Raw genomic sequence first — 27,984 nt, 5'->3', positions numbered from 1 at the left:
GGCTAATATTTATAACATAATATCCGAATAGGCTAATATTTATAACATAATATTGGAATAGGCTAATATTTATAGCATACTATCGGAATATACTACCCTAAATGGCCAATTATATATCTCATGGTATAGCGAGGACAATGCTAGCAGTCAAGTCACAGCTGGCAGTCTGTCAGAGGTTCTGCTGTTTTTTTCCAATCAGTACCAAAAGTAAACACAACTAGGAACCAAAAATAGAAACCATGCAAATGAAATCTGAGAAAGATTCATCCAATTCTTCAAAAGAGGTAGCGATTACAAGAATTGTTTAATAAAGCGTGGACAATGGATAAGAGAGTGCATGTACAAAGGGCAATTTGAATAGTAAACATTATATCAAGTGAGAATAGCCTGTATATTTACCACTGAAAACCAAAGCTGAAAGATGTTGAACAGATATTCAGCAAGATTTCCACACTATCACGAGGACATAAAAACTCCAAAACACTCCATGTTTATGAAATACATTTTATTATCGTGTTCAGGTAAATGAATTTACATAAACAGTCATTAACAATATGTGGTGTATAACAGAATGGTATAATCCGACTACCCGGAAGATTTAACAATTAAGTTAGTTACTACAATATCAAATATTTTTGTGGGGCTTAATTTTCGTGAGTTTCTCAAAAAACGAAAAAAGAAAAAAAAAGAAACAAAGAAATATTTCAAGTACACATGATTTCGTGGAATTAAACTCAATAAACCTATATATGTTTATCCGTTGATGGACCATATGAATTCATGGATGTAAAGTACTCACTAAATTAACAAAAAAATTAAAAATTACATTCCAACTCACCTCCTCCCACGAAAATTTATGATTTCACAGTAAGAAGAAACAAAAAAAAAATTAAAGCTAAAAGCTCTTATATATTTCCCTTTCCAAATGCAAGAAATAAAGATCATTGGTGAAGTCAGGTTGAATCTATAGAATGGGATTGAAAAATGACTGCTTATACTGGACAGCCACCAACCCAGATCATCCAATTTTTAAGAAATGCAAGATATTCTTCATCTTGATGGACAGGATGGTAGGGGACTGGACAAGCAAGTCTGACCTGCATGACAATCTGATTTTTCAGAAATGCAAATCCAAGATTTTTCTTCCCCTTTAGGAATAAGAGGGTGGTAAGGGGGCAAGCAAGTCGCACTGTGAGGACTATCCCATGTTTCAGAAATGCAAGTCTAATTTTTTTTTTTTCAAAATACAGGATGAGAGGGTGGTAAGTTGGGGATCAATCAAATCAGACCTGGATGTCAATACAATGTTTCATTATGCAAGTCTTAAAATTCTTCAGATGAAGTTGGTGCACATTGAGTAACAAACTGAAGCAATTAAGATAAACAATAAACATATACATGTAAGCAATCTTAATTTTCATGACATTATTTCATACCACTACAAAATTGTCTTGCAGCATCAATTTTCATCTCCACACACTGCCTGATATATGGATATATAGGTTTGTGCATAAATGATATTGTTTATATGAGTAACTGGAAATGACTGAGGTACTATGTAAGTTACCAACATTTTAATGTGTTTCAAGCATAGAGACAGTCTTATCTCATTTCGTCAACTTAAAACGTAATCACTCAAACTGAGCGTTTTTAAAACTGCATAGTTTTAAAAAATTTCAATAAAAGACTTCTTCATATTGTTTCAGGTTTGACCATCAAGAAAGTCTATTCCAAACATCATGAAGTTTTTAGAAACAGTTTCAGAAATGACACAGTAAGTTCGACTAGGAGATTAAAGCATAAAGCTAAATTTCACAAGAAGAAAGAGAAAACAAGCGACTCGAGAGATTATAATTTATGGTCTCTGCTTGAACTCTTAAAATGACATTATCAAAAAGATATGATAATATATATATTAGACGCTGTAATACAATTGACAAAGGAAGACAATCTTTGAATCGTGCCTTGTCCAGGCCTTGAGCTAATGATCTTTGGCATCAAACTACCTAGAAAAGGACATCATTGATTTGTATTTTTACAATTCGTATCCATGTATGTATATTCATTGTAATCCAGGTGTCATATCACCTAAATAGAAACTTTGCCACTGTGATCATGCGGAGAAGTTACAGCTCTCTACCTGTACAACTTCCATCCATCCGGTTTGGGGATGTCGCAAGGAACATTAAAATTCCAGCAACCTCTCATGGACCTGCTTTTGTTCCTGATGTCATTGTCATGATATTTTGGGGATAATCGGGTCACTGACATCATTAACAATAGTTATCTGGGCAGGATATGCAAATGAGAAACTGTCAATTGTTTGGGACTTATGTGCACCACTAGTCTTATCAATCTAACCTTTGTGTACTTATAGTGAACTCTACACAGATTTTAATTTACATTTGTCTGTTGAAGCACTAGTGAGCATATGTGAGCAAATTAACTAATGTGTTTTTTCCTTAGTGATGATTTAAGTCAGTGTATTACTATCATCAGTTTACAGAGCTCCAAAAGTATATACATTACAGACGATGATATTACCAAGGGATACATCCGGAATGAAATCTAAATTATTTCAATTGATGACAGTTTCTCCTGATTAAATATAAAGCAAACATATATAATAAAACATGTATATTGTGTTGATGATTTTGGCTTACATATTGCTTAATATTGAACCTTGAACAATTTATATTCTGTCAAATGATGATTCATGGTTAACAATTTAAACACAAACATTTGTTATTTTCCCACTACACCATGTTTAACAAGTGTTTAATGTAAGCCAAGAATAAACAGTATTGGTTTTAATGAAGGTCCACTGTAACATGTTTAATGTGGGTCCACTATAACATGTTTAACGTGGGTCCATTGTAACATGTTTAATGTGGGTCCATTATAACATGTTTAATGTGGGTCCACTGTAACATGTTTAATGTGGGTCCACTATAACATGTTTAACGTGGGTCCTTTATAACATGTTTAATGTGGGTCCACTGTAACATGTTTAATGTGGGTCCACTGTAACATGTTTAATGTGGGTCCACTGTAACATGTTTAATGTGGGTCCACTATAACATGTTTAACGTGGGTCCTTTATAACATGTTTAATGTGGGTCCACTGTAACATGTTTAATGTGGGTCCACTATAACATGTTTAACGTGGGTCCTTTATAACATGTTTAATGTGGGTCCACTGTAACATGCTTAATGTGGGTCCACTATAACATGTTTAATGTGGGTCCACTATAACATGTTTAATGTGGGTCCATTATAATATGTATAATGAAGGTCCATTGGAAAGATATTGATGATTTTCATATATCATTTAGGTTTATACAAAGTTGGAAACAAAAATATTACATTCAATTAAGTAATTTTCACTTAATCAATTCATAGTAATACTTTTTATGAAACTTACATTTTAAAATACATATTCAGACAAATTGAAAATGAAACTAGATATTGGACAATGTGGTGTTAACACGAGACAATCTAAGTAAACAACAGTTCACTGTTTACTCTATACATACATAAATATTTCCAACTTGAGACCATGTTATAATCCTAATTCCATTCAGGTTAATCCCTCTGACATCATTCCAACATTTAATACTAAAAAATGAAATAGATTAAACACATTCAAAATCCTAAATCTTCATCTTATAAAGATCAGTTTGAAAATTTCAGATATTATTAAACCAATATTTATATATGCTCTATTGTTAGGCACAAAAGGTCAAAATCATTTTTTTCTTTTTTTTTTTTGGTCATATTTACAATATTATAGTTTTATAAATACTCTTTTAGGACGGACTTTCTCTTTCAAATAATATGATCAATTCTAAATTCTAATCACATTATTCCATTGAATAACAATTTTATCTATGCTATATCATCATACATATGCCATCAAACCTAGTTATTTCTTATCATGAATACAAAACTATTTAGGAAATATCACATTATATCTATAAAATACCTTGAGCTCTTCAACACTAAACAACATTAAAAGCTGACACTGTTTCACATGGGATCAGCTTGTGTAGGTTAATACAGTTAAACATTGTAATCTGAAACTTATACGTAATGAGAAGACCGTGTTTAATTTGAAGCATTTCATCAGTCTCTGCAAAACTTCACCCAAAACATACAAGCTCATGTAAATTCAATGCAGGGATAACTTCAAAATTTTCTCACAGTTCTGCCAAACTCAAGATAATGAGGTTTGGCTGTATTGTGTTAAAGACATGCAAAGAAACACCAAAACTGTAGCGCGATGAAATAGCAAAACTGAATGTAGCCCAAAAAAACAGCAAACTGTCTGTAGCACAACCTTAATCTGGTTTTCCATCTTTGGCCTGGCAATGATTTTTGACATCAGTGCCTAAAATACATAATTTCTTTATGTGTGTTTTTGTTTGCGTTTCCTACCTGCTTTTTGTAAGAAGTGTTAAGTGTTCATAAAAGAATTTATTGGTATCTATAGCAACAATGTTATCTTGTGGTAAATAAAGAAGCAATTTCATTTTGTCTTTGGTTTCATATATGTAAATTTTGTTACTATAAATGGCAAGATGTGGGTATTTTAACTTGTACATAACAAAAGGGACATGCTACTAGTTATATCACTTATTCATAATTAAACATTACATTGTTATATTTCTAAGGTGATAAATATTATCACAGGTAAAACTATTGACAACAAAAATATTGGCCTTTCATTCCCAACAGAAATAAGTTTTCATCTTTCAACATACACACTTGAATAATTAAGCTAAATCTGGACCACTTTAATAAAACCAGGTACATTTCATGTTTATATGTTACATTGATCACTCACATGTTTTAATTGGTGTCTTGTAACTAGATGATGTCTTCTGAACAATAAAATCTAACTCCGAACGAAATCTCATCAATCTAATCAATAAATCAATATTTATCGTTTTTTCACTTTCTGTGTCTCGTGCATCAGAGCAAGACAATTTTCTGTGATTAAATTCTCTTAAATTCATATCCTTATAAAGATTTTACACATATCTCATATAAAATCATTAGGTTCTATGAGAATCATACAATCAGTCTCCAAATTTTTCATATTGGCGAGTTTTAATTAAAAAAATTTGTAACAAGTTTCAAGAATCTTACATAAAATGGAAACTAACATAAGACCTCTTTATCATATCATCAAATTGTCTACCAATATCGCAGAAAATAAATATTTTCATGTCAAAACCAGATCTTTTTTGGCTCTATATTTTTGATCTCCATGGTGGAGTCATAATCTGCAATGGTGTGATGTCATTTTGTATGTTACTGCTAAGTCACAATAATGTCAAGCGGTAGAAATATAATCAAGGACTGAATAACATGGCAATTTATGGGATAAATATTGATAACTGAGCTGAACTAATGAATGTCGAATCATACTGACATTCTGGTAGGAAGCTTGATTTACAAAAAAAAAATTACATATCTAGTATTAACAATCTAGCACTGAATTCTGTGCAATACTGTGTACATTGGTATTGTAAATGAATATTTTGGTATTATAACTGGCACGCAAACTTAAGCAATGAAAGCATTATATTAATTGAAATCACAAATAAAATCACTTTATATCAAATACTATTTGTGGAATAAAACTGTGACAGTGATGACAATAATTAGACAGTATTTAGTATAATGAGATCCAAGGTACAAACAAAGCAATGATGTACCAATGTCATCAAACATTGTTAGATTTTATCAGATGTACAAAAATTGTGACTTTTTTTTTCAAAAAGTTTTGAAAATCTTATTCACACATCCTTGTAAAATACTATAAAAACAGTCCTTTTTATTTTGAGGACACACTTTGTGAAATCAAACTACCTGTACACTTGTTTAGATGAAAAAATCGCTCTCAGAAGTAGTGTAAACAATAGCTAGTCTATGAAAAAATATATATCTTTAATATTCAATATTAAAAACTTATCTTGTTTGGATATTCTTATTGAAAATTCTACTCTTAAGTTTTCTCATGTCCAAGTGCATTAATCTTTTAAATAAAATTCATATAAAATAAAACAATACTTTGAAAGACTTTGAATTCACTATGGCTGAATACAATTCACTACGGGTCAATATATTTTTTTTATGAATACTGATATTTTCACTAGGTGAGAATGTTTTCTATGAATACTGATATTTTTAATCTATAAAATAAATACAAAACTAGCTATAACCTAAATGATGCTAACTTTCTGGTGGTTATCCATTCTGAAAATAGAGCATAAATGTTGGCTCTACTTTTCAGTTTCTATATATAGTTACCACTAAACCTGTATGAAACCTGATCATTATATATCATAACTCTGTACTTGTTTGGCTTACACAAAGAGCTCTTATCTTAAACCCCATTTTCTTAAGATTTTATTAAGATTAGGGTGGTCAGGTGGCGCAGTGGTAATGCACTCACCTTTCACCTAGCCGACCGGGGTTCGATTCCCGGAACGGACTTGAAAAGGTTTGGGGTCACCTGCCCGACCGCATGGGTTTTCCTCGGGCACTCTGGTTTCCTCCCACAATAAGACCTCTCGCGCGCTTACATCCGGGCCATCAAGAGTGATTAGTATAAGATGACATAACTTGTTTCGCAATTGTTGTAAAATAAATAAAGTTTATATTTATATATTAAGATTAATCAGATTTTGTCCGATATTTTAAAATATCCTGTTTTACTGTTATATGACTATAAGATCACTCTTAATGCAAAAATGAAATATAATTGTTAGTAATCAATTTGAGTATTGTACTGCATGACATTACCACCCTGTTAAAATTGTTAAGACATTGTGTTTTTGAAAACAGAAAAACACAACTGCTGGGCTTGGTTCAGAATAAAGCAGGATGCTATTGTCCAATTCAATTTCAATTCAGGTGGGTATATTGGCTGGATGATTTTTCATTTTCAATAAATAAAACTTTTCTCTTACAATATCTAATCTAGTCTACCTAAAAAACTATAGATAGAAAAAATGTACATTTTCATATGAAATTCTCTTCGACATGTAAATCGGGTTTACATAAACATATCTAATATGAATTAATTGTTAATTTAGAGACATTCAACATAAATGATGCGAAGTACTAAAAAAGAAAATGAAAACTTAAAAAAATTTTAAATAATTATTACACGCAAGTCTATGTTCAAGCTAATATAAATGATACAGTATGGTTTTTTCTTGAAGCCAATATCAGGTAAATATCAGAAATTAGGTAGATTTGCATAGCATATCATATAAACAGAAGAACGACATAAAAATCCATACAAAATTGTCTAATTAATTATTAATGCCACAAAATAAGCCATCATCTTGATAAATACTCTTACAAGCATATATCAAGGGACGTAACTGCAACCAAGGGGAACAACTCTTACAACACCAGTGAGGAGCAAAGCAATCAATGCAAAAGTATTTATGTAACTTTGGTGTAAACTACCAACAAATTATGATAAAATCAATATCAACAACACAGACTATAAACTTGTTAAAGGTGCAAGAACATTTGCTCAGGTTTTCACCAGGTAAACCAGACATTCAACAGATAATTACCTTGTACACTTAACACATTCAATCTTCCTGAACCATCCTTACAAATCGACTCCAACATTACATGTAATTATAATCATGAATATTCATTAAAATCAAAGTATAAATGAAGACTGTAACATTAACTCTTTATACTTCTTCTTCCATTCAAAGATTCCTCTTTTTGTTACAATAATCAAATTTTTTTGCAATATCATTATCATTTGGCTTTTTAAAATTTTCCCACAAAAGACGATGACTGCAATCCCTGTCAGAATCATTCTGTTTACAAGATTCTCTTTGTACTCTTGAAACATACTTTAAAAAATACAGACCATTTACATGTCTACAAAAGATAAAGCAAGCAAATAAAAAATGGCCATTAGTGCAATTTTGTGTAAAACACAAGATTCATGTTGATCTCCAATATAACAAAAGCTTTCCTCTTAAAGTGATGTGATTTGTACACAGACAAGTGTAAAGGTCACTCTGAATATTCCTTGGTCCCAAATATGGCTGCTTTATTGCTATACAAGCACCGTAGTATTATATTTGACTTATATAGTATGATTAGCTGAAACATGAGGTTGTATTCTTCCAATTTGTATATAAACGTAGCGCTTCAGTCGTTCAATGGCAACACCATTTCTTTCTTGTTGTTCTATAATTCTTTTTGAAACTTAAAACAATTATAATATAAATGCTGCCACTGATTTTTCCATAAAAAATTTTCAGATCTATTTCCAAAAACATTACTACTCTAGATTTAGTTCTGACTGGTTATTAATAACTTATACATAAAGTAGGCCACACACAGACCTAACGCATTGTATCTTCTCTGATGTAGATTTAGTTCTGACAAAAAATGGTTATTATCAAAAAATTATTCAACACCATAAAAACCAGTTCTTCTGATTGTTGTTGTTGGTCTGTCCTATCTACCACTGAAAATATAAGTCTGTCCTATCTACCACTGAAAATATAAGTCTGTCCTATCTACTACTGAAAATATAAGTCTGTCCTATCTACCACTGAAAATATAAGCCTGTCCTATCTACCACTGAAAATATAAGCCTGTCCTATCTACTACTGAAAATATAAGCCTGTCCTATCTACTACTGAAAATATAAGCCTGTCCTATCTACTACTGAAAATATAAGCCTGTCCTATCTACTACTGAAAATATAAGCCTGTCCTATCTACTACTGAAAATATAAGCCTGTCCTATCTACTACTGAAAATATAAGCCTGTCCTATCTACTACTGAAAATATAAGTCTGTCCTATCTACTACTGAAAATATAAGCCTGTCCTATCTACTACTGAAAATATAAGCCTGTCCTATCTACTACTGAAAATATAAGCCTGTCCTATCTACTACTGAAAATATAAGCCTGTCCTATCTACTACTGAAAATATAAGCCTGTCCTATCTACTACTGAAAATATAAGCCTGTCCTATCTACTACTGAAAATATAAGCCTGTCCTATCTACTACTGAAAATATAAGCCTGTCCTATCTACTACTGAAAATATAAGCCTGTCCTATCTACTACTGAAAATATAAGCCTGTCCTATCTACCACTGAAAATATAAGCCTGTCCTATCTACTACTGGAAGTATAAGCCTGTCCTATCTACTACTGGAAATATAAGCCTGTCCTATCTACTACTGAAAATATAAGCCTGTCCTATCTACCACTGAAAATATAAGCCTGTCCTATCTACTACTGAAAATATAAGCCTGTCCTATCTACTACTGAAAATATAAGCCTGTCCTATCTAATACAAAAATATAAGCCTGTCCTATCTACTACTGAAAATATAAGCCTGTCCTATCTACCACTGAAAATATAAGCCTGTCCTATCTACTACTGAAAATATAAGCCTGTCCTATCTACTACTGAAAATATAAGCCTGTCCTATCTACCACTGAAAATATAAGCCTATCCTATCTACTACTGAAAATATAAGCCTGTCCTATCTACCACTGAAAATATAAGCCTGTCCTATCTACTACTGAAAATATAAGCCTGTCCTATCTACTACTGAAAATATAAGCCTGTCCTATCTACTACTGAAAATATAAGCCTGTCCTATCTACTACTGAAAATATAAGCCTGTCCTATCTACTACTGAAAATATAAGCCTGTCCTATCTACTACTAAAAATATAAGCATGTCCTATCTACTACTGAAAATATAAGCCTGTCCTATCTACTACTGAAAATATAAGCCTGTCCTATCTACTACTGAAAATATAAGCCTGTCCTATCTACTACTGAAAATATAAGCCTGTCCTATCTACTACTGAAAATATAAGCCTGTCCTATCTACTACTGAAAATATAAGCCTGTCCTATCTACTACTGAAAATATAAGCCTGTCCTATCTACTACTGAAAATATAAGCCTGTCCTATCTACTACTGAAAATATAAGCCTGTCCTATCTACTACTGAAAATATAAGCCTGTCCTATCTACTACTGAAAATATAAGCCTGTCCTATACTAGAAAATATAAGCCTGTCCTATCTACTACTGAAAATATAAGCCTGTCCTATCTACTACTGAAAATATAAGCCTGTCCTATCTACTACTGAAAATATAAGCCTGTCCTATCTACAACTGAAAAAATAAGCCTGTCCTATCTACTACTGAAAATATAAGCCTGTCCTATCTACTACTGAAAATATAAGCCTGTCCTATCTACTACTGAAAATATAAGCCTGTCCTATCTACTACTGAAAATATAAGCCTGTCCTATCTACTACTGAAAATATAAGCCTGTCCTATCTACTACTGAAAATATAAGCCTGTCCTATCTACTACTGAAAATATAAGCCTGTCCTATCTACCACTGAAAATATAAGCCTGTCCTATCTAAAACAAAAATATAAGCCTGTCCTATCTACTACTGAAAATATAAGCCTGTCCTATCTACTACTGAAAATATAAGCCTGTCCTATCTACTACTGAAAATATAAGCCTGTCCTATCTACTACTGAAAATATAAGCCTGTCCTATCTACTACTGAAAATATAAGCCTGTCCTATCTACTACTGAAAATATAAGCCTGTCCTATCTACTACTGAAAATATAAGCCTGTCCTATCTACTACTGAAAATATAAGCCTGTCCTATCTACTACTGAAAATATAAGCCTGTCCTATCTACTACTGAAAATATAAGCCTGTCCTATCTACCACTGAAAATATAAGCCTGTCCTATCTACTACTGAAAATATAAGCCTGTCCTATCTACTACTGAAAATATAAGCCTGTCCTATCTACTACTGAAAATATAAGCCTGTCCTATCTACTACTGAAAATATAAGTCTGTCCTATCTAATACTGAAAATATAAACCTGTCCTATCTAATACTGAAAATATAAGCCTGAAAATATAAGCCTGTCCTATCTACTACTGAAAATATAAGCCTGTCCTATCTACTACTGAAAATATAAGTCTGTCCTATCTACTACTGAAAATATAAGCCTGTCCTATCTACTACTGAAAATATAAGCCTGTCCTATCTACTACTGAAAATATAAGCCTGTCCTATCTACTACTGAAAATATAAGTCTGTCCTATCTACTACTGAAAATATAAGCCTGTCCTATCTACTACTGAAAATATAAGCCTGCCCTATCTACTTCTGAAAATATACGTCTGTCCTATATACTACTGAAAATATAAGCCTGTCCTATCTACTACTGAAAATATAAGCCTGTCCTATCTACTAATGAAAATATAAGCCTGTCCTATCTACCACTGAAAATATAAGCCTGTCCTATCTACTACTGAAAATATAAGCCTGTCCTATCTACTACTGAAAATATAAGCCTGTCCTATCTACTACTGAAAATATAAGCTGTCCTATCTACTAAAATGAAAATATAAGCCTGTCCTATCTACTACTGAAAATATAAGCCTGTCCTATCTACTACTGAAATTGCATAAGTGCCTGTTGCTTTTGTATGACTGAAAATATACACTAGTTTAATCCTGTCCTATCTACTACTGAAGCATATAAGCTGTCCTATCTACTACTGAAAATATAAGCCTGTCCTATAACAAAGGGCAATATCTACTAAGAAAATGTGGAGTCAAAGTACTACTGAAAATATAAGCTGTTACACAGCACATTATCATACTGAAAATATAAGATCAATGTAAACAGTAATACACTGCACACCTCCTATATATGACCAATGTATACACCAAGTTTATGATCTAGAAGCCTTCTAAAAAGTATCATATATTTCGGTCAGGAGTCTCTAGGAGAGCAGACTTCTGTACAAAAGATTTCACAGTATAGCTACGGATGAGTCATTATCATAATACCAGTATTTGCTATCAAATGTTCAACAGCCACAGGATTTCACAATTTCTAGTTGTTGAGTACATGGTATTGTAAGCATTTCACTAAGATGATTTAATTTCTGACAGATCTAAATAAATTATGGGGCCATCTATCCAATGCCACGTACCAACACACTGAGTATGCCTGCTTCCTTCCATTATAGACAATTATCAATTTATCAATTAATGAAAATGGTTTCATTTTAGTAGTTTACAAAAAAATTGAATCTGAAATCTGAATCGTATCCGATATGCAACATGATTGTATGATACTAAGAGGTAAACATACATGAAATCAGAAGAGAGTTGATGCTAGGTTCTCAATATATGATACTGATTACACACAGGATGCGACAGACCTGGTTAACACAAGATGCCACCCCCAATAAAATAGCCAGGGCATAAATGGGTGGCAGTATAGGTCATAAACACTGGCCACCAGCCAGTGATGGTGGCAAGATGAATGTGTGTAGTCATGGTGATAAGAAAGGTAACATGTTGTAGAAGTGCAGAGTTTGACTGTCCCCATTCAAAATGAAGTGTCACATAAAGTACAGTACTTACTTTGTTTCATTGACGACCCTTATTCTGGGACCAGGTGGCACCACTAGTCCAAGGTGGGCACGAAGTCGGCAGTTTGTTGGGCCACAATGAGGCCATACATGGACTCCTGGTTGCATCACAGAGAACTTCACCTACAGGTAAGAAAAGTTTAGGTAAGACAGGTAGGTGAAATCTGACATTTAATCTTATGGTAAGATAAGTGTAGGTAAGACAGGTAGGTTAAATCTAACATTAAATTTAATAGTAGGATTAGTGTAGTTGAGACAGGTAGGTGAAATCTGACATTACATCTACAGGTAAGATTAGTGTAGGTAGGACAGGTAGGTGAAATCTGTCATTACATTTAATAGTAAGATAAGTGTAGGTAAGACAGGTAGGTTAAATCTAACATTAAATTTAATAGTAGGATTAGTGTAGTTGAGACAGGAAGTTTAAATCTGACATTAAATCTACAGGTAAGATTAGTGTAGGTAAGACAGGTAGGTGAAATCTGACATTAAATCTACAGGTAAGATTAGTGTAGGTAAGACAGGTAGGTTAAATCTGACATTAAATCTACAGGTAAGATTAGTGTAGGTAAGACAGGTAGGTTAAATCTGACATTAAATCTACAGGTAAGATTAGTGTAGGTAGGAGAGGTAGGTGAAATCTGACATTACATTTAATAGTAAGATTAGTGTAGGTAAGACAGGTAGGTTAAATCTGACATTAAATCTACAGGTAAGATTAGTGTAGGTAAGACAGGTAGGTTAAATCTGACATTAAATCTACAGGTAAGATTAGTGTAGGTAAGACAGGAAGGTAAAATCTGACATTAAATCTACAGGTAAGATTAGTGTAGGTAAGACAGGTAGGTTAAATCTGACATTAAATCTACAGGTAAGATTAGTGTAGGTAAGACAGGAAGGTAAAATCTGACATTAAATCTACAGGTAAGATTAGTGTAGGTAAGACAGGTAGGTGAAATCTGACATTAAATCTACAGGTAAGATTAGTGTAGGTAAGACAGGTAGGTAAAATCTGACATTAAATCTACAGGTAAGATTAGTGTAGGTAAGACAGGAAGGTAAAATCTGACATTAAATCTACAGGTAAGATTAGTGTAGGTAAGACAGGAAGGTAAAATCTGACATTAAATCTACAGGTAAGATTAGTGTAGGTAAGACAGGAAGGTAAAATCTGACATTAAATCTACAGGTAAGATTAGTGTAGGTAAGACAGGAAGGTAAAATCTGACATTAAATCTACAGGTAAGATTAGTGTAGGTAAGACAGGAAGGTAAAATCTGACATTAAATCTACAGGTAAGATTAGTGTAGGTAAGACAGGTAGGTAAAATCTGACATTAAATCCATAACTTTGTTACACTTAACTTATTAAAAAAAACAAGAAAATACATTATAATGAACCAATATTTCAACATAACCATTATACAAACTCAAATTCAATAAACAAAAAACAGATTCACATATAGACTCCCGGAGAATTAGAATAAGACCATGTGTTCCAGAAGAGTAAGTGTCATCTGCTTCATCGTGGACACCCACCATGTAAACCTTGGTCAATCTAAGTAAGTAAGTAATGTCACATTCTCAAATCAAGTAAGAACAAGCTGGTACCGGTACATTACAACAGAACCAATGGGCAAACTGATGAGCATCAAACATGCCCAGCTTAATACAACATAAAGAAATAGAAGAAACCATTTTTGTTGTTGTTGTTGTTGTTGTTTACTAGTGTGTAAACCGTTTTCTGCTTTTTTGTACAGATACCTTAAATGACAAAACATGTACAACTAGCACCCACTAATAATGTATCAAGGAGATTTTTTTAGTAGTTTAAGTTGTTTATAAAACAGACTTACAGAAAAAGAGACCACAACCAATGAGTAAACTGAAAAGCACACAAACTTAAAGGTATATAATTTGTATAATTATACACACTTGATGAAATCTATGAAATTAACTGAATAATGGGGCTAGAACATCTCGCCTCCTAGATTGTGACATAAATATCTTTAAATTTATTCTTGATTTTCCTCAGTTGTCTCCTAGGTTTCAAAATTAAGGATCTGATGTCATTGACCAGTCCTAGGTGTACAAAACATCTATATAATGCAATTTAATTCATTAATTGAAACTACTGTATCTAGCTAAATTTGTATTGAAAAGTGATACACATTTGTGTGTCTTCTGTGAAATGTTGTAGAACATTAAAACCTAAAGGTGTATTAGGAGTGAAGACTTGAAACCTTTAATCTATAGATAAATGATATCATTGTATTGGTAACTGATAAAACCTACAGATAAACTGTAAGTGATCAGAAGCTCCTACACATGTATCCCAGACCTCATTTTTTATATCAAAAGTGAAAAATCTTGATTTAAAGTTCTTCAATATTGATCCATGGCGACAATATGTAAACATGTACACACAAGGGTTGATTTTTGGGTGGACACACATAGTAATTACTATATCCCCTCTACTTTATCAAATTAAAATGGGATGTTATGATTTAATATACAGGTAAAATAATTGTCAAGGAAAACCAACATGTAAATTATTCCTCAGGTGAATTATTCTACAGGTACAACAGATTATTGTACAGGTGTTCCTAGGTACAAAGACCAGGTGAATTATTCTACAGGTACAACAGATTATTGTACAGGTGTTCCTAGGTACAAAGACCAGGTGAATTATTCTACAGGTAAAACAGATTTTTGTACAGGTGTTCCTAGGTACAAAGACCAGGTGAATTATTCTACAGGTACAACAGATTATTGTACAGGTGTTCCTAGGTACAAAGACCAAGTGAATTATTCTACAGGTACAACAGATTATTGTACAGGTGTTCCTAGGTACAAAGACCAGGTGAATTATTCTACAGGTACAACAGATTATTGTACAGGTGTTCCTAGGTACAAAGACCAGGTGAATTATTCTACAGGTACAACAGATTATTGTACAGGTGTTCCTAGGTACAAAGACCAGGTGAATTATTCTACAGGTACAACAGATTATTGTACAGGTGTTCCTAGGTACAAAGACCAGGTGAATTATTCTACAGGTACAACAGATTATTGTACAGTTGTTCCTAGGTACAAAGATCAGTTGAATTATTTTACAGTCTCCATGTGAAATACAACTTCCCTGACATGCACGAGGGTCACTATTTGCCATTCTAATCAAACAGTTGTAAAGTGTACTGCAAACAGACACAACCACAATAGTACAGGACAACCTGTGATCTCGGTATCCTGCCCGAGAACCACAAACCTGCTATGTGTAGAAATGAAACCACATACATCAGATGATTATAGGATTATGAAGGTCTACTGGCTGTGCTATAACTGTCCTTGTATATACATACACATCACTCAACCTGAACACTTTATTCCCCCTTTTTTTTCCAAAGCTGGTATATATATCAATTCTTACCTGACCACGACGACATTCCTTTGACTCGGGAATTCGTTCAATAAGTTCACAAGTCTTTGGTGCCTTGTTACAATTGTTTTTCTCTTTTCTTCCTGAAAATAAAAATTGAACTTTTGTTAGGCCTAATATTTCCCTATGATAGCAAGTACAGTCTTTCTTAGTAAAATTATATAGTACTGGCTAAATAAAGCTAAATAAAATCATTAAAAGAAAATATGTAGTTATCTCTCCTTAATATAGTAACAAGAGATCAATTGTTACATCATGGCTTTGCTTATCTCTTAATGCCAAGCATTTTATATATGGTTATGTGGTGGGGCTTTCAACTGTTTCAAAGAACTATTGTACAAATTAAGACCTCCAAGTATTATATAGAATTAAGATCTACTACTATTGTACAAATTAAGACCTCTGACTATAAAGAATTAAGATCTATCAGTAGTGTTCAAGTGAAGATCCACCTTTATTGTACAAATTAAGATCCACCTTTATTGTACAAATTAAGACCTTCAAGAATTATATGAATTAAGATCTACTAATATTGTACAAATGAAGATCCACCTTTATTGTACAAATTAAGACCTCTGACTATAAAGAATTAAGATCTATCAGTAGTGTACAGATTAAGATCCACCTTTATTGTACAAATTAAGACCTTCAAGAATTATATGAATTAAGATACAACAGATATTGTACAAATGTTCCTAAGATCAACCTTTATTGTACAAATTAAGATTTTTGAGGTTATATGAATACAAAGACCAGGTGAATTATTCTACAAAAACAGATTTTTGTACACCTTTATTGTACAAATTAAGACCTTGAAATAATTATATGAATGCAAGAGGGTCACTATATTGTACAAACAGTTGTAAAGTGTACTGCACCACAATTGTACAACAACCTGTGATCTCGGACCTGCTGCTATAAAGAATTGAAACCACATACATCAGATGATTATAGGATTATGAAGGTCTACCTTTATTGCAATAACCTTCAAGAATTATATACAATACACATCACTAATATTGCACAAATTTATTCCCCTTTATTTTCCAAAGCTGGTATATATATCAATTCTTACCTGACCACGACGACATTCCTTTGACTCAGGAATTCGTTCAATAAGTTCACAAGTCTTTGGTGCCTTGTTACAATTGTTTTTCTCTTTTCTTCCTGAAAATAAAAATTGAACTTTTGTTAGGCCTAATATTCTAAATTAAGATCCTATGATAGCAAGTACACCTTTATTGTAAAATTATATAGTACTGGCTAAATAATATGAATATAATCATTAAAAGAAAATATGTAGTTATCTCTCCTTAATATAGTAACAAGAGATCAATTGTTACATCATGGTTTTGCTTATCTCTTGATGCCAAGCATTTTATCTATGGTTATGTGGTGGGGCTTTCAACTGTTTCAAAGAACTATTGTACAAATTAAGACCTCCAAGTATTATATAGAATTAAGATCTACTACTATTGTACAAATTAAGACCTATTACTATAAAGAATTAAGATCTATCAGTAGTGTTCAAATTAAGATCCACCTTTATTGTACAAATTAAGACCTCCAAGAATTATATGAATTAAGATCTACTAATATTGTACAAATGAAGATCCACCTTTATTGTACAAATTAAGACTTCTGACTATAAAGACTTAAGATCTATCAGTAGTGTACAAATTAAGATCCACCTTTATTGTACAAATTGAGACCTCTGACTCTGACATATATTAAGATCTACCACTATTGAAAACAAAATTTAATACTTTACAAACTAGGACCTACCTCTACTGTATAATGTTAATTGTTTCCAGTCTCCAGTTTCCCGGAGGTTTTCATCTTCAGGTAAGAAATCTCCTGTGTTGGAATTGAGCAGACTAACAGCTTCATCTCTGATGACCTTCCAGTTATCCTCCAGCAGCTGTAGTAATTGTTAACAATATATAGCTTAAGCAAATAATACTGCATTGTATAAAGGTATGTTTTGATGTTTCTGAGGAAGTGTCAAATGGGTAGCGTTTGGGGTAGTAACTATGGCAACAGAAATGTCAACAACATTCTAGTCTTGTCAGTCCGTTGTCTGTCCAGGTAATCATAGGTGACATTTGCCCCTGTCTTGTTAGTCTGTCCAGTAATCAGAGGTGACACCTATCTTAGTCTTGTTAGTCTGTTTTGGTAATCAGAGGAGAGATCTGTTCTCAGCTATTTTGGTAAGACAAATAAAAATTGCACTAACCTTGATATGTCTTGCATATCCTGTTTCCTCAACTGTCCACCAAGGTCGACTGGTTAAAGTCCATACATTATAAAGTGACCTCTGGTACGCTGACAGGAAAAGACCTTTAGCAGCTCCTTCATGGTAAAATTTGTATGCCTGGAAATATATCAGTATGGTATATCAAATAGGAAAGTGAAGTGTAATATTAAGTCTCACAACAGTATGATATTACAATTACTCTTAATGAAATCTGAGTATAATATTACTGTCACTCTCAAAATAAAGTACCCAGTATAATATTACTGTCACTCTCACAGTAAAGTACACAGAGTAATATCACTGTCACTCTCACAATAAAGTACCCAGTGTAATATCACTGTCACTCTCACAATAAAGTACACAGAGTAATATTACTGTCACTCTCACAATAAAGTACCCAGTGTAATATTACTGTCACTCTCACAATAAAGTACCCAGTGTAATATTACTGTCACTCTCACAATAAAGTACCCAGTGTAATATTACTGTCACTCTCACAATAAAGTACACAGAGTAATATTACTGTCACTCTCACAATAAAGTACCCAGTGTAATATCACTGTCACTCTCACAACAAAAAATCCAGTATAATATTACTGTCACTCTCACAATAAAAAATCCAGTATAATATTACTGTCACTCTCACAATAAAGTACCCAGTGTAATATTACTGTTACTCTCACAATAAAGTACCCAGTGTAATATTACTGTCACTCTCACAATAAAAAATCCAGTATAATATTATTGTCACTCTCACAATAAAGAATCTAGTGTAATATTAGTTACTCTCACAATAAAAAATATTACCAGTATAATATAAGTACTGTCACTCTCACAATAAATGTACCCAGTGTAATATTACTCAATGTAATTATATGTTACTCTCACAATAAAGAACTCAGTGTAATTATATGGTCACTCTCACAATAAAAAATCCAGTATAATATTATTGTCACTCTCACAATAAAGAATCTAGTGTAATATTAGTTACTCTCACAATGAAAAGTCAGTGTGATATTACTGTCACTTCCGCAATGAAGATTTCAGTTTAATATAAGTTACTTTCACAATCAAGAACTCAGTGTAATTATATGGTTACTCTCACAATTAAGAACTCAGTGTAATTATATGGTTACTCTCACAATTAAGAACTCAATGTAATTATATGGTTACTCTCACAATTAAGAACTCAGTGTAATTATATGGTTACTCTCACAATTAAGAATTCAGTGTAATTATATGGTTACTCTCACAATTAAGAACTCAGTGTAATTATATGGTTACTCTCACAATTAAGAACTCAGTGTAATTATATGGTTACTCTCACAATTAAGAACTCAGTGTAATTATATGGTTACTCTCACAATTAAGAACTCAGTGTAATTATATGGTTACTCTCACAATTAAGAACTCAGTGTAATTATATGGTTACTCTCACAATTAAGAACTCAGTGTAATTATATGGTTACTCTCACAATTAAGAACTCAGTGTAATTATATGGTTACTCTCACAATCAAAATTCAAACCATGGTTACTCTCACAATTGAAAACTCAGTGTAATATTATTCACAATAAAAAAAAACTATAAAACTTACCATTGACATTTCTCACAAACCTTTAACAATTAATAATAGTTTTTAAAATCCTCATCAACAAAATGAAATTAGGATCACCTTCAATTTTTTTTTTTACTTTTCATACCTTTGAAATTTGAAATAAAAATGATGCTAATTATTCACCTCTTCTGTATTGCCTATCCTTTGTAGTGCCTCCCCCAAGTGGAAATAGAATCTGCCATCCTCTGTCCCAGGTTCACCTGTTGCTATCCCTTCCTGTAGTAATGGAATAGCCTCCTTGAAGTTTAGGTCAGCAGACTTGAGTATGAAGCCAAGGTGGACTTTTGCAAAGCCATCAACAGGATGGATGGAGAGGACCTAAGATGAGAGTTTACATGTCATTAACCAGAGGTATCTTGGTGTCCACCATTTCTTGTTTTTTTTAATTTGTTTTTAATAAGTTGGACATTTTCCCTTCTTTTCAATTCTTCCCTCTTTTCTTGTTCTTTCTTATATGGAATTTGAAATTTTCTTCAAAAATAGTGATATATGATAATCTTTATATAATATAATAGTTTAGGAATGAACAGACAACTTATCATGGACACAGACATGAAGGTGATATGAAGAGCCCACCATTATCAAAAGGATACCCTCAGCACAATATATCTATATACAAATTATTAAATAAATTGGACAATTAAGTCCTCTATGGAAACCCTACCCCTTGCCTTACCTCTCCCTCCTCTGTGGAAACCCTACCTCTTGTCTCACCTCTCCCTCCTCTGTGGAAACCCTACCTCTTGTCTCACCTCTCCCTCCTCTGTGGAAACCCTACCCCTTACCTCACCTCTCTGTCCTCTATGGAAACACGACTCCTTACCTCACCTTTCTGTCCCCTATGGAAACCTTTCTCCTTGCCTTACCTCTCCCTCCTCTGTGGAAACCCTACCTCTTGTCTCACCTCTCCCTCCTCTGTGGAAACCCTACCTCTTGTCTCACCTCTCCCTCCTCTGTGGAAACCCTACCCCTTACCTCACCTCTCTGTCCCCTATGGAAACCTTTCTCCTTGCCTTACCTCTCCCTCCTCTGTGGAAACCCTACCCCTTACCTCACCTCTCTGTCCTCTATGGAAACCCTATCCCTTGCCTTACCTCTCCCTCCTCTGTGGAAACCCTACCCCTTACCTCACCTCTCTGTCCCCTATGGAAACATTTCTCCTTGCCTTACCTCTCCCTCCTCTGTGGAAACCCTACCCCTTACCTCACCTCTCTGTCCTCTATGGAAACCCTACCCCTTGCCTTACCTCTCCCTCCTCTGTGGAAACCCTACCCCTTACCTCACCTCTCTGTCCTCTATGGAAACCTTTCTCCTTGCCTTACCTCTCCCTCCTCTGTGGAAACCCTACCCCTTACCTCACCTCTCTGTCCTCTATGGAAACCCTATCCCTTGCCTTATCCCCCCCTCCTCTGAAAACCCTACCCCTGAATCCTACCCTGCCTCACCTCAGAGAAAACATTTTTGGCTGCAACCATGTTCCCAATGAGAATGTAGCTCAAACCTAGCTGGTTACGAATGTTGTAGTCCTCAGGGAATTTCTCTACCAGGTGACGCCACGTCTTTGTAGCTTTATCTCCCCAACCTGTGGATACGAAAAACAATACAGAATATCATGATATTATGATTACAACTACTGCCTTTTGAAAGGAATCGACTAACAGGACTGAGATGACATTGTGACATTTGGGACTGAACAGTGTACACAGAACATCAATCCTTAAGATAAGGAAAACATGTGCTATGCAGTCATACTTCCCACAATTATTTACTATGAACATTGTTTCATCAAAATTTGGTTTAAAATTCTGAAGCACTCAAAATACCTTCAGTTGTGGTTTATGATTCCATAGATGATCAGAATTATGAAAAATAAGATATCACAAAAATATAACTAAAACTAGACAGAATATCAGTATCAAAACTAAAGGCATTTCTGACTTTCTCTTTCAGCTTAGCAACTACCAGGTCATAAAAAGTTAGCAACTACCAGTTCATAAAAAATTAGTCACTACCAGATTATAAAAAGTTAGCCACTATCAGTTCATAAAAAGTTAGTCACTACCAGTTCATAAAAAATTAGTCACTACCAGATTATAAAAAATTAGTCACTACCAAAGTTAGTCACTATCAGATCATAAAAAGTTAGTTACTACCAGGTCATAAAAAGTTAGTCACTTCCAGGTCATAAAAAGTTAGCCACTATCAGATCATAAAAAATTAGTCACTATCAGATCATAAAACGTTAGTCACTACCAAAGTTAGTCACTATCAGATCATAAAAAATTAGTCACTACCAGATCATAAAACGTTAGTCACTACCAAAGTTAGTCACTTCCAGGTCATAAAAAGTTAGCCACTATCAGATCATAAAAAATTAGTCACTACCAAAGTTAGTCACTATCAGATCATAAAAAGTTAGTTACTACCAGGTCATAAAAAGTTAGTCACTTCCAGGTCATAAAAAGTTAGGCACTATCAGATCATAAAAAATTAGTCACTACCAGATCATAAAACGTTAGTCACTATCAGATCATAAAAAATTAGTCACTACCAGATCATAAAACGTTAGTCACTACCAAAGTTAGTCACTTCCAGGCCATAAAAAGTTAGCCACTATCAGATCATAAAAAATTAGTCACTATCAGATCATAAAAAGTTAGTCACTATCAGATCATAAAAAATTAGTCACTACCAAAGTTAGTCACTATCAGATCATAAAAAATTAGTCACTACCAGATCATAAAACGTTAGTCACTACCAAAGTTTGTCACTTCCAGGTCATAAAAAGTTAGCCACTATCAGATCATAAAAAATTAGTCACTATCAGATCATAAAAAGTTAGCCTGTTACCATTTGCCTGGTTTTAACAGAATCACAGTCACAAATTCACTATCCTGTTTGATTATAAATTTCAATTGGGAAAACTGCTGTTGTCTGCTGACAGTGGAAACAATACTTACACAATTAAAACATATACTCAACTCTTATATTAAATAAAAAAATTAGTGGATGTTTTAAACCACCACAAACAGACTTTGAAGTCTTGAATATAACTGACCTCTGAACTGTTGTCTCTCAGCCAATCGTCTGCCACCTAGCTGAAGTAGCCTGTCAGGAACATCTGGGATATTGAGAAGTTTGTCAAGACTGCTGATAGCTTGCTCCAGAAAGGCGTTACTCTGCCTTTTTTCAGCCATTTTGTCCAGAACTATTCCCTTGCCATAATTGGCGCGGGGACTATTGGGGTAATTTTGTAAAACCTTATCATATTTAGTCAAGGCTTCTTCCAAGTCTCCCTGTAAAATATACAAAACACACCAAATACTTGAATATGAAATCTTGTGAATTAGAAACCTTTCCTACATATTGAACAGTTCCCTTAGATAAACACTTGAACAAATAATTATCGTATTCTGTCTGGTTATACAAAATCTTGTGAATTAGAAGTCTTTCCTACAGATTAAACAGGTCATCCTGATATATGATTATACAAATAATTATTATACTCTAAATTGTCTTACTAGTGATCAATTCTCACAAACATATACCTACCTCCTTCAATACAAACTTATGAAACCCTCCCTACCTATCACACCTACCTCCTCGCTTAGTTTGTCTGCACTATCCAGTCTCTTTCTGTTTCTGTAGTCACGACTGTTTGTGATAAGGAGGTGTGGATATGCTGCCTTCTCCTCTGCTTTTCTTACTCTCTCTGTTTCCTTCTTTGATTTCTCAGTATCTGTCTCTTTAGTACTTGTTTCAATATTCTCATCCTTTTGATCAGGAACAACCTCCTCCTTCACAGGATCTGAACTAACTTCAACTTTCTCTCTGATGGGTTCTGGAGTGACCTCCTCTCTGATGGATTCTGGAGTAACCTCCCCTCTGACTGGTTCTGGAGTAACCTCCTCTCTGACCGGTTCTGGAGTAACCTCCTCTTTGATGGGTTCTGGAGTAACCTCCTCTCTGACCGGTTCTGGAGTAACCTCCTCTCTGACTGGTTCTGGAGTAACCTCCTCTCTGATGGGTTCTGGAGTAACCTCCTCTCTGATTGGTTCTGGAGTAACCTCCTCTCTGATTGGTTCTGGAGTAACCTCCTCTCTGACTGGTTCTGGAGTAACCTCCTCTCTGATGGGTTCTGCAGTAGTCTCCTCTCTGATTGGTTCTGGAGTAGTCTCCTCTCTGATGGGTTCTGGAGTAACCTCCTCTCTGACTGGTTCTGGAGTAACCTCCTCTCTGACTGGTTCTGGAGTAACCTCCCCTCTGATTGGTTCTGGAGTAGTCTCCTCCTTGATGGGTTCTGGAGTAACCTCCTCTCTGATGGGTTCTGGAGTAGTCTCCTCTCTGATTGGTTCTGGAGTAGTCTCTCTGATTGGTTCTGGAGTAACCTCCTCTCTGATTGGTTCTGGAGTAACCTCCTCTCTGATGGGTTCTGGAGTAACCTCCTCTCTGACTGGTTCTGGAGTAACCTCCTCTCTGACTGGTTCTGGAGTAACCTCCTCTCTGATGGGTTCTGGAGTAACCTCCTCTCTGATGGGTTCTGGAGTAATCTCCTCTCTGACTGGTTCTGGAGTAACCTCCTCTCTGATGGGTTCTGGAGTAACCTCCTCTCTGATGGGTTCTGGAGTAACCTCTTCTCTGATTTGCTCTGAAACACCTTGAATGTTTGTTTGGTCTCCATCAGTTTCATCATCATCTTCTGTGTCATCTTCATTATCTAACATAGAGGATATCTTATTTTGCAAATTGTTCTTGTTTGGTTCATTAACTGCTTTTTGTTGCTCGTGTTTAAGTTGTTCAAACAATTCTTTTTCTTCCTTTTCTGTGAGTTCTGCAGTTTGTTGATTTTGTTCTGTCTCTGTAGCCATTTCTGAATGTGCTGTCATGCCACCAACAGGATCTTGTTCACTTATGTCAGACTGTTCTGGTGTAACCATTTCTTCTTCAATTGGTTCAGTAATTTCTGGTTGTGATGGTTCAGGATCTTTCCCTTCTTCTGTAGCTACAACAGCTTCTGGCTCTTTCAATTTGCTGAGATCCAATTCATTTGCTTGTGGCTGAGCTGGTTCAAGAATTTGTTCTTCCTCAGTAGCATGTACCACTTCAGGTTCTATTTCTGGAGTAAGTTCTGGCTCAATGGGTTGAGCTAGTTCTTGTTCTGCGATTTCAGGTTGTTTTGGTTCATTTACTGATCTTGCTTCAGATTCTTGTTCTTTCATAATCTCAGGCTCATTGAATTGGTCCAGCTCTGGTTCAGAAAGTCCTGGTTGACTTGGTTGAATATTTTCATCTACTTCTGATATTTGAGGTTGTTCTGGTTCAGACATTGCATCCTGCATTGGTTCTGTGGTCTGTACGAGTTCAGGTTTATTAAATATCACATTTCCTGGTTCATTCTTCTCTGCTTCTACCCTTAATTCTTCTGGCTCTGGTTTATTTACTTCTGGTTCTACAGGTTTGGGAACCTCACCTTCTTCTGTCTCTAGTTTTGCAGCATCTTCTTCATCTTCAATAACCTCCACGACTTCTGGTTCTTTTGCTTCTGGGAAATCCACTGTGTCAACCTCTATTTTCTCAACTCCTAGCTCAACAGGTTCTTGTTTCTCAGTTTCTAGTTTTACATGGTCGATAAACTCAGATAATATCGGCTCTTTTTCTTGTTCAGTGACATCAACCTGCAGCGGTTCAATTTCATCGTGGTCAAAGGATTCAACTTGTTCTTGTTCAGGCATTTCTATTTGTTCTGTCTCATAAGCTTCAACATGTTCTGGTTCAAATTCTTGGATTTGTTCTGATACATCGATATCACCATTTTCTTCATGAATGTCTTGTGGTGAGAGCTCATCAATGATTTCTGGTTGTTCATGTGTATCTTGAATCTTTTGTTCTGTCACCGTTTTCTCCACATCTTCTCCAGTCTCTTGATCTTCAGAATCTCTCTTTGGTCGCTGACTTTTTTCAGATTCAGGCTCAGCAATTTGAGATTTAAGCTGTAAAAAGGCTTCATGAAGTTGACTTTTGAGAGACCTGAGTTGATCATATGCCATAAGTAGCTTGTCTTGAACTTTATATTCTTCTAATGTCCTTTCTGGGAAAAGAAAAACAAATAATTATTAATAATGTTTACAAATCTGGTCATGTCTTATATTTCTTTGTGTTTGTTCCATTTTATTCCCATTATCAATCAACTCGCATCAAGAGTCGTCATCTTCGATTCATATTTAGATGCATCGATATCTAGCACCTTTTGGAGGCCATTTTTAATTAATTTATTTCTGAAGACCCCTTTCAAAGTGGTAAATATTGGAATTTTGCTCACACGTTAAGCAGTACAGGTGACCGATCACTGGATTATCTCTAAATTTAGAATTATTTTTAACAGGGTAGATTTTTCTTATCAAATTTAAGTTATAATGTATTCAAGGCTGACATATTCTGATTAGCAGGAATTGTGTCTGTTATAATTTCGAAAACAACAAATACAATTTAAAATAACACTGATAATTTTTTTCTTTTTTTTTTTTTATCATACTGGGGTAATGTTTTTCATATCTAAGATATCTACAAGACTACCTGTAGACAGATAAAAGGTATATTAACCTTACTCTGACCTTTATTCAAACAAATTGTAAATCTTAGAAGTCCAGTTTCAAGGAGATATAGTGGGTTTTGAAAATAGCAGTGTGAGTTCCAAAAATCACTGAAATGCTTCCTGAACAGAAAAATCTGAAAAAAACATATCATTTTTCAAGAATCCCTGAATTCTTACCAATTACTACTTGATATTCCTCATTAGCATATATAACTGCTCCCACAGCCACCATTATGGTGAAAATAAAGATAACACACATATGCGGGCAGTGTGAACGACTGGCTTTCTTGGAGTTGGATTTTGGTGCAGTCAAAATTTGTTCTGATTTCTTGGTTTGGCCATTCTGTGTAGACTTCTGTTGTTTATCAGGTGTTGTCTGCCTCTTCTTATTACTAAAATCATTTTCTGGATGAAAGAACATGACAAAAGAAAATTAAAATAAAAAGACTATACAGATGTATTATGGCTATCACATATAATTAACAATGTAGTGTTTGGAATAATAAACAGAACAAGCAATTAGTCATTAACATAAAATTTATAGGATAATTCAATCAAACATGAGCTTTAGACTACTATATCCGGAAGAGAATACAGAATTGAAGCACAGATCTAAAAACAGGAGATAATGCCTGGTGGGTTTTGTTTCTGTGGGTTTCCCTCCGACACAACACATTTGCTACTTCTAAAGCATTAACATGGCAAAAGCTCTACAGAGCTTCTTCATTTTTCATTTGAATGCAAAAGCATTTACTTTAGCCTCTTACCTGTCTTCAAGATTATTTTTTTTCATATGGCCTGTTGGGCTGGCCTACTGATCCATCACCATTTCATACATATTATTATTACTGTTGTTTTTGTTTTAATCCCCCAGAAAATATGCATGATGTAGACTTAGATGTTCAAGATGTTTAATTAATCACCCGTAGCTGATAAGATTCATGAAAACAGATTTCTACTATAGGAAGGAAGGTGTAAAATACCTGGCTCCACTGGAGCTGCAACCATCTGGAATACAGCTTGACACATACTGCTTGACAAAAGAGATATTCCCACAAGCCTCTAATAAGCTTAAGGTAGCACGTACTTTCAACTGCTACTGTACATACATGTATATATATATATGTACTCTAGAGAATGTCATCGCTATTCATCCTGGCCTGTCATCAGGCCATTTTGTAGTACCATAGGGAACGTGCGTAATACACATATATGTACGCATATCTTCAAAGATACAGTATGACAGAGCAGTACGACAAGTACAGTGTTAGAATGTCCAATGCTTTATGGAAAGTCAAGGTTATGAGGATGCAAAAGCTTATAAAAAAAGATGACAAGTGTGTTCAATCAAGCATCATTTGACATTTCTTGTCCAATAGTTTGGCTATCTGAGAAATAATGCAACATCAAAATGGAATTGTTAATTACCTTGATGATAATTGCTTTTCTGGGATTTATTCTTGGATGCCTTTTTCTTCCCGCTCGCCATTTGTCACAGTTTACCTTCCTGCCAATTACTTGATTTCAGTTTCAGCAACCACTTCTTCCCCGGTATACCAACGTGTACTTTAACCC

At 34.2% G+C, this 27,984-nt stretch overlaps 1 protein-coding gene across 1 annotated transcript; it reads right to left on the bottom strand.

Annotated features, from left to right (window-relative positions):
- Positions 1 to 12,493: 12,493 nt before the first annotated feature.
- Positions 12,494 to 27,898, bottom strand: LOC132564352 (probable serine/threonine-protein kinase kinX). Its single transcript, XM_060229010.1, has 11 exons — positions 27,838 to 27,898; positions 26,587 to 26,814; positions 23,723 to 25,905; positions 23,417 to 23,590; positions 22,876 to 23,113; positions 21,263 to 21,399; positions 19,941 to 20,135; positions 18,180 to 18,317; positions 17,729 to 17,864; positions 17,019 to 17,110; positions 12,494 to 12,628 (listed from the first exon to the last, which is right to left on the bottom strand). The coding sequence occupies exons 1-11, from the start codon at positions 27,896 to 27,898 to the stop codon at positions 12,494 to 12,496; spliced, it is 3,717 nt and encodes a 1,238-aa protein (XP_060084993.1).
- Positions 27,899 to 27,984: the final 86 nt, after the last annotated feature.

This window comes from Ylistrum balloti, unplaced genomic scaffold, assembly GCF_031769215.1.
Source record: "Ylistrum balloti isolate Yb309-2 unplaced genomic scaffold, AGI_CSIRO_Ybal_v1 Utg369680, whole genome shotgun sequence".
NCBI lineage: Eukaryota > Metazoa > Mollusca > Bivalvia > Pectinida > Pectinidae > Ylistrum > Ylistrum balloti.
This window is presented reverse-complemented; position numbering and strand designations above follow the sequence as displayed.

What these genes read in the sequence shown, in the direction of transcription:
- LOC132564352 (XM_060229010.1), bottom strand. Translation starts at nt 27,898, where the DNA reads ATGGCGAGCGGGAAGAAAAAGGCATCCAAGAATAAATCCCAGAAAAGC. An exon ending in GGAATATCAAGTAGTAATTG is followed by an intron (nt 25,906 to 26,586) that starts GTAAGAATTCAG and finishes TTCTTTTCCCAG; the next exon opens with AAAGGACATTAGAAGAATAT. An exon ending in ATTAACATTATACAGTAGAG is followed by an intron (nt 17,111 to 17,728) that starts GTAGGTCCTAGT and finishes TTTTATTTTCAG; the next exon opens with GAAGAAAAGAGAAAAACAAT.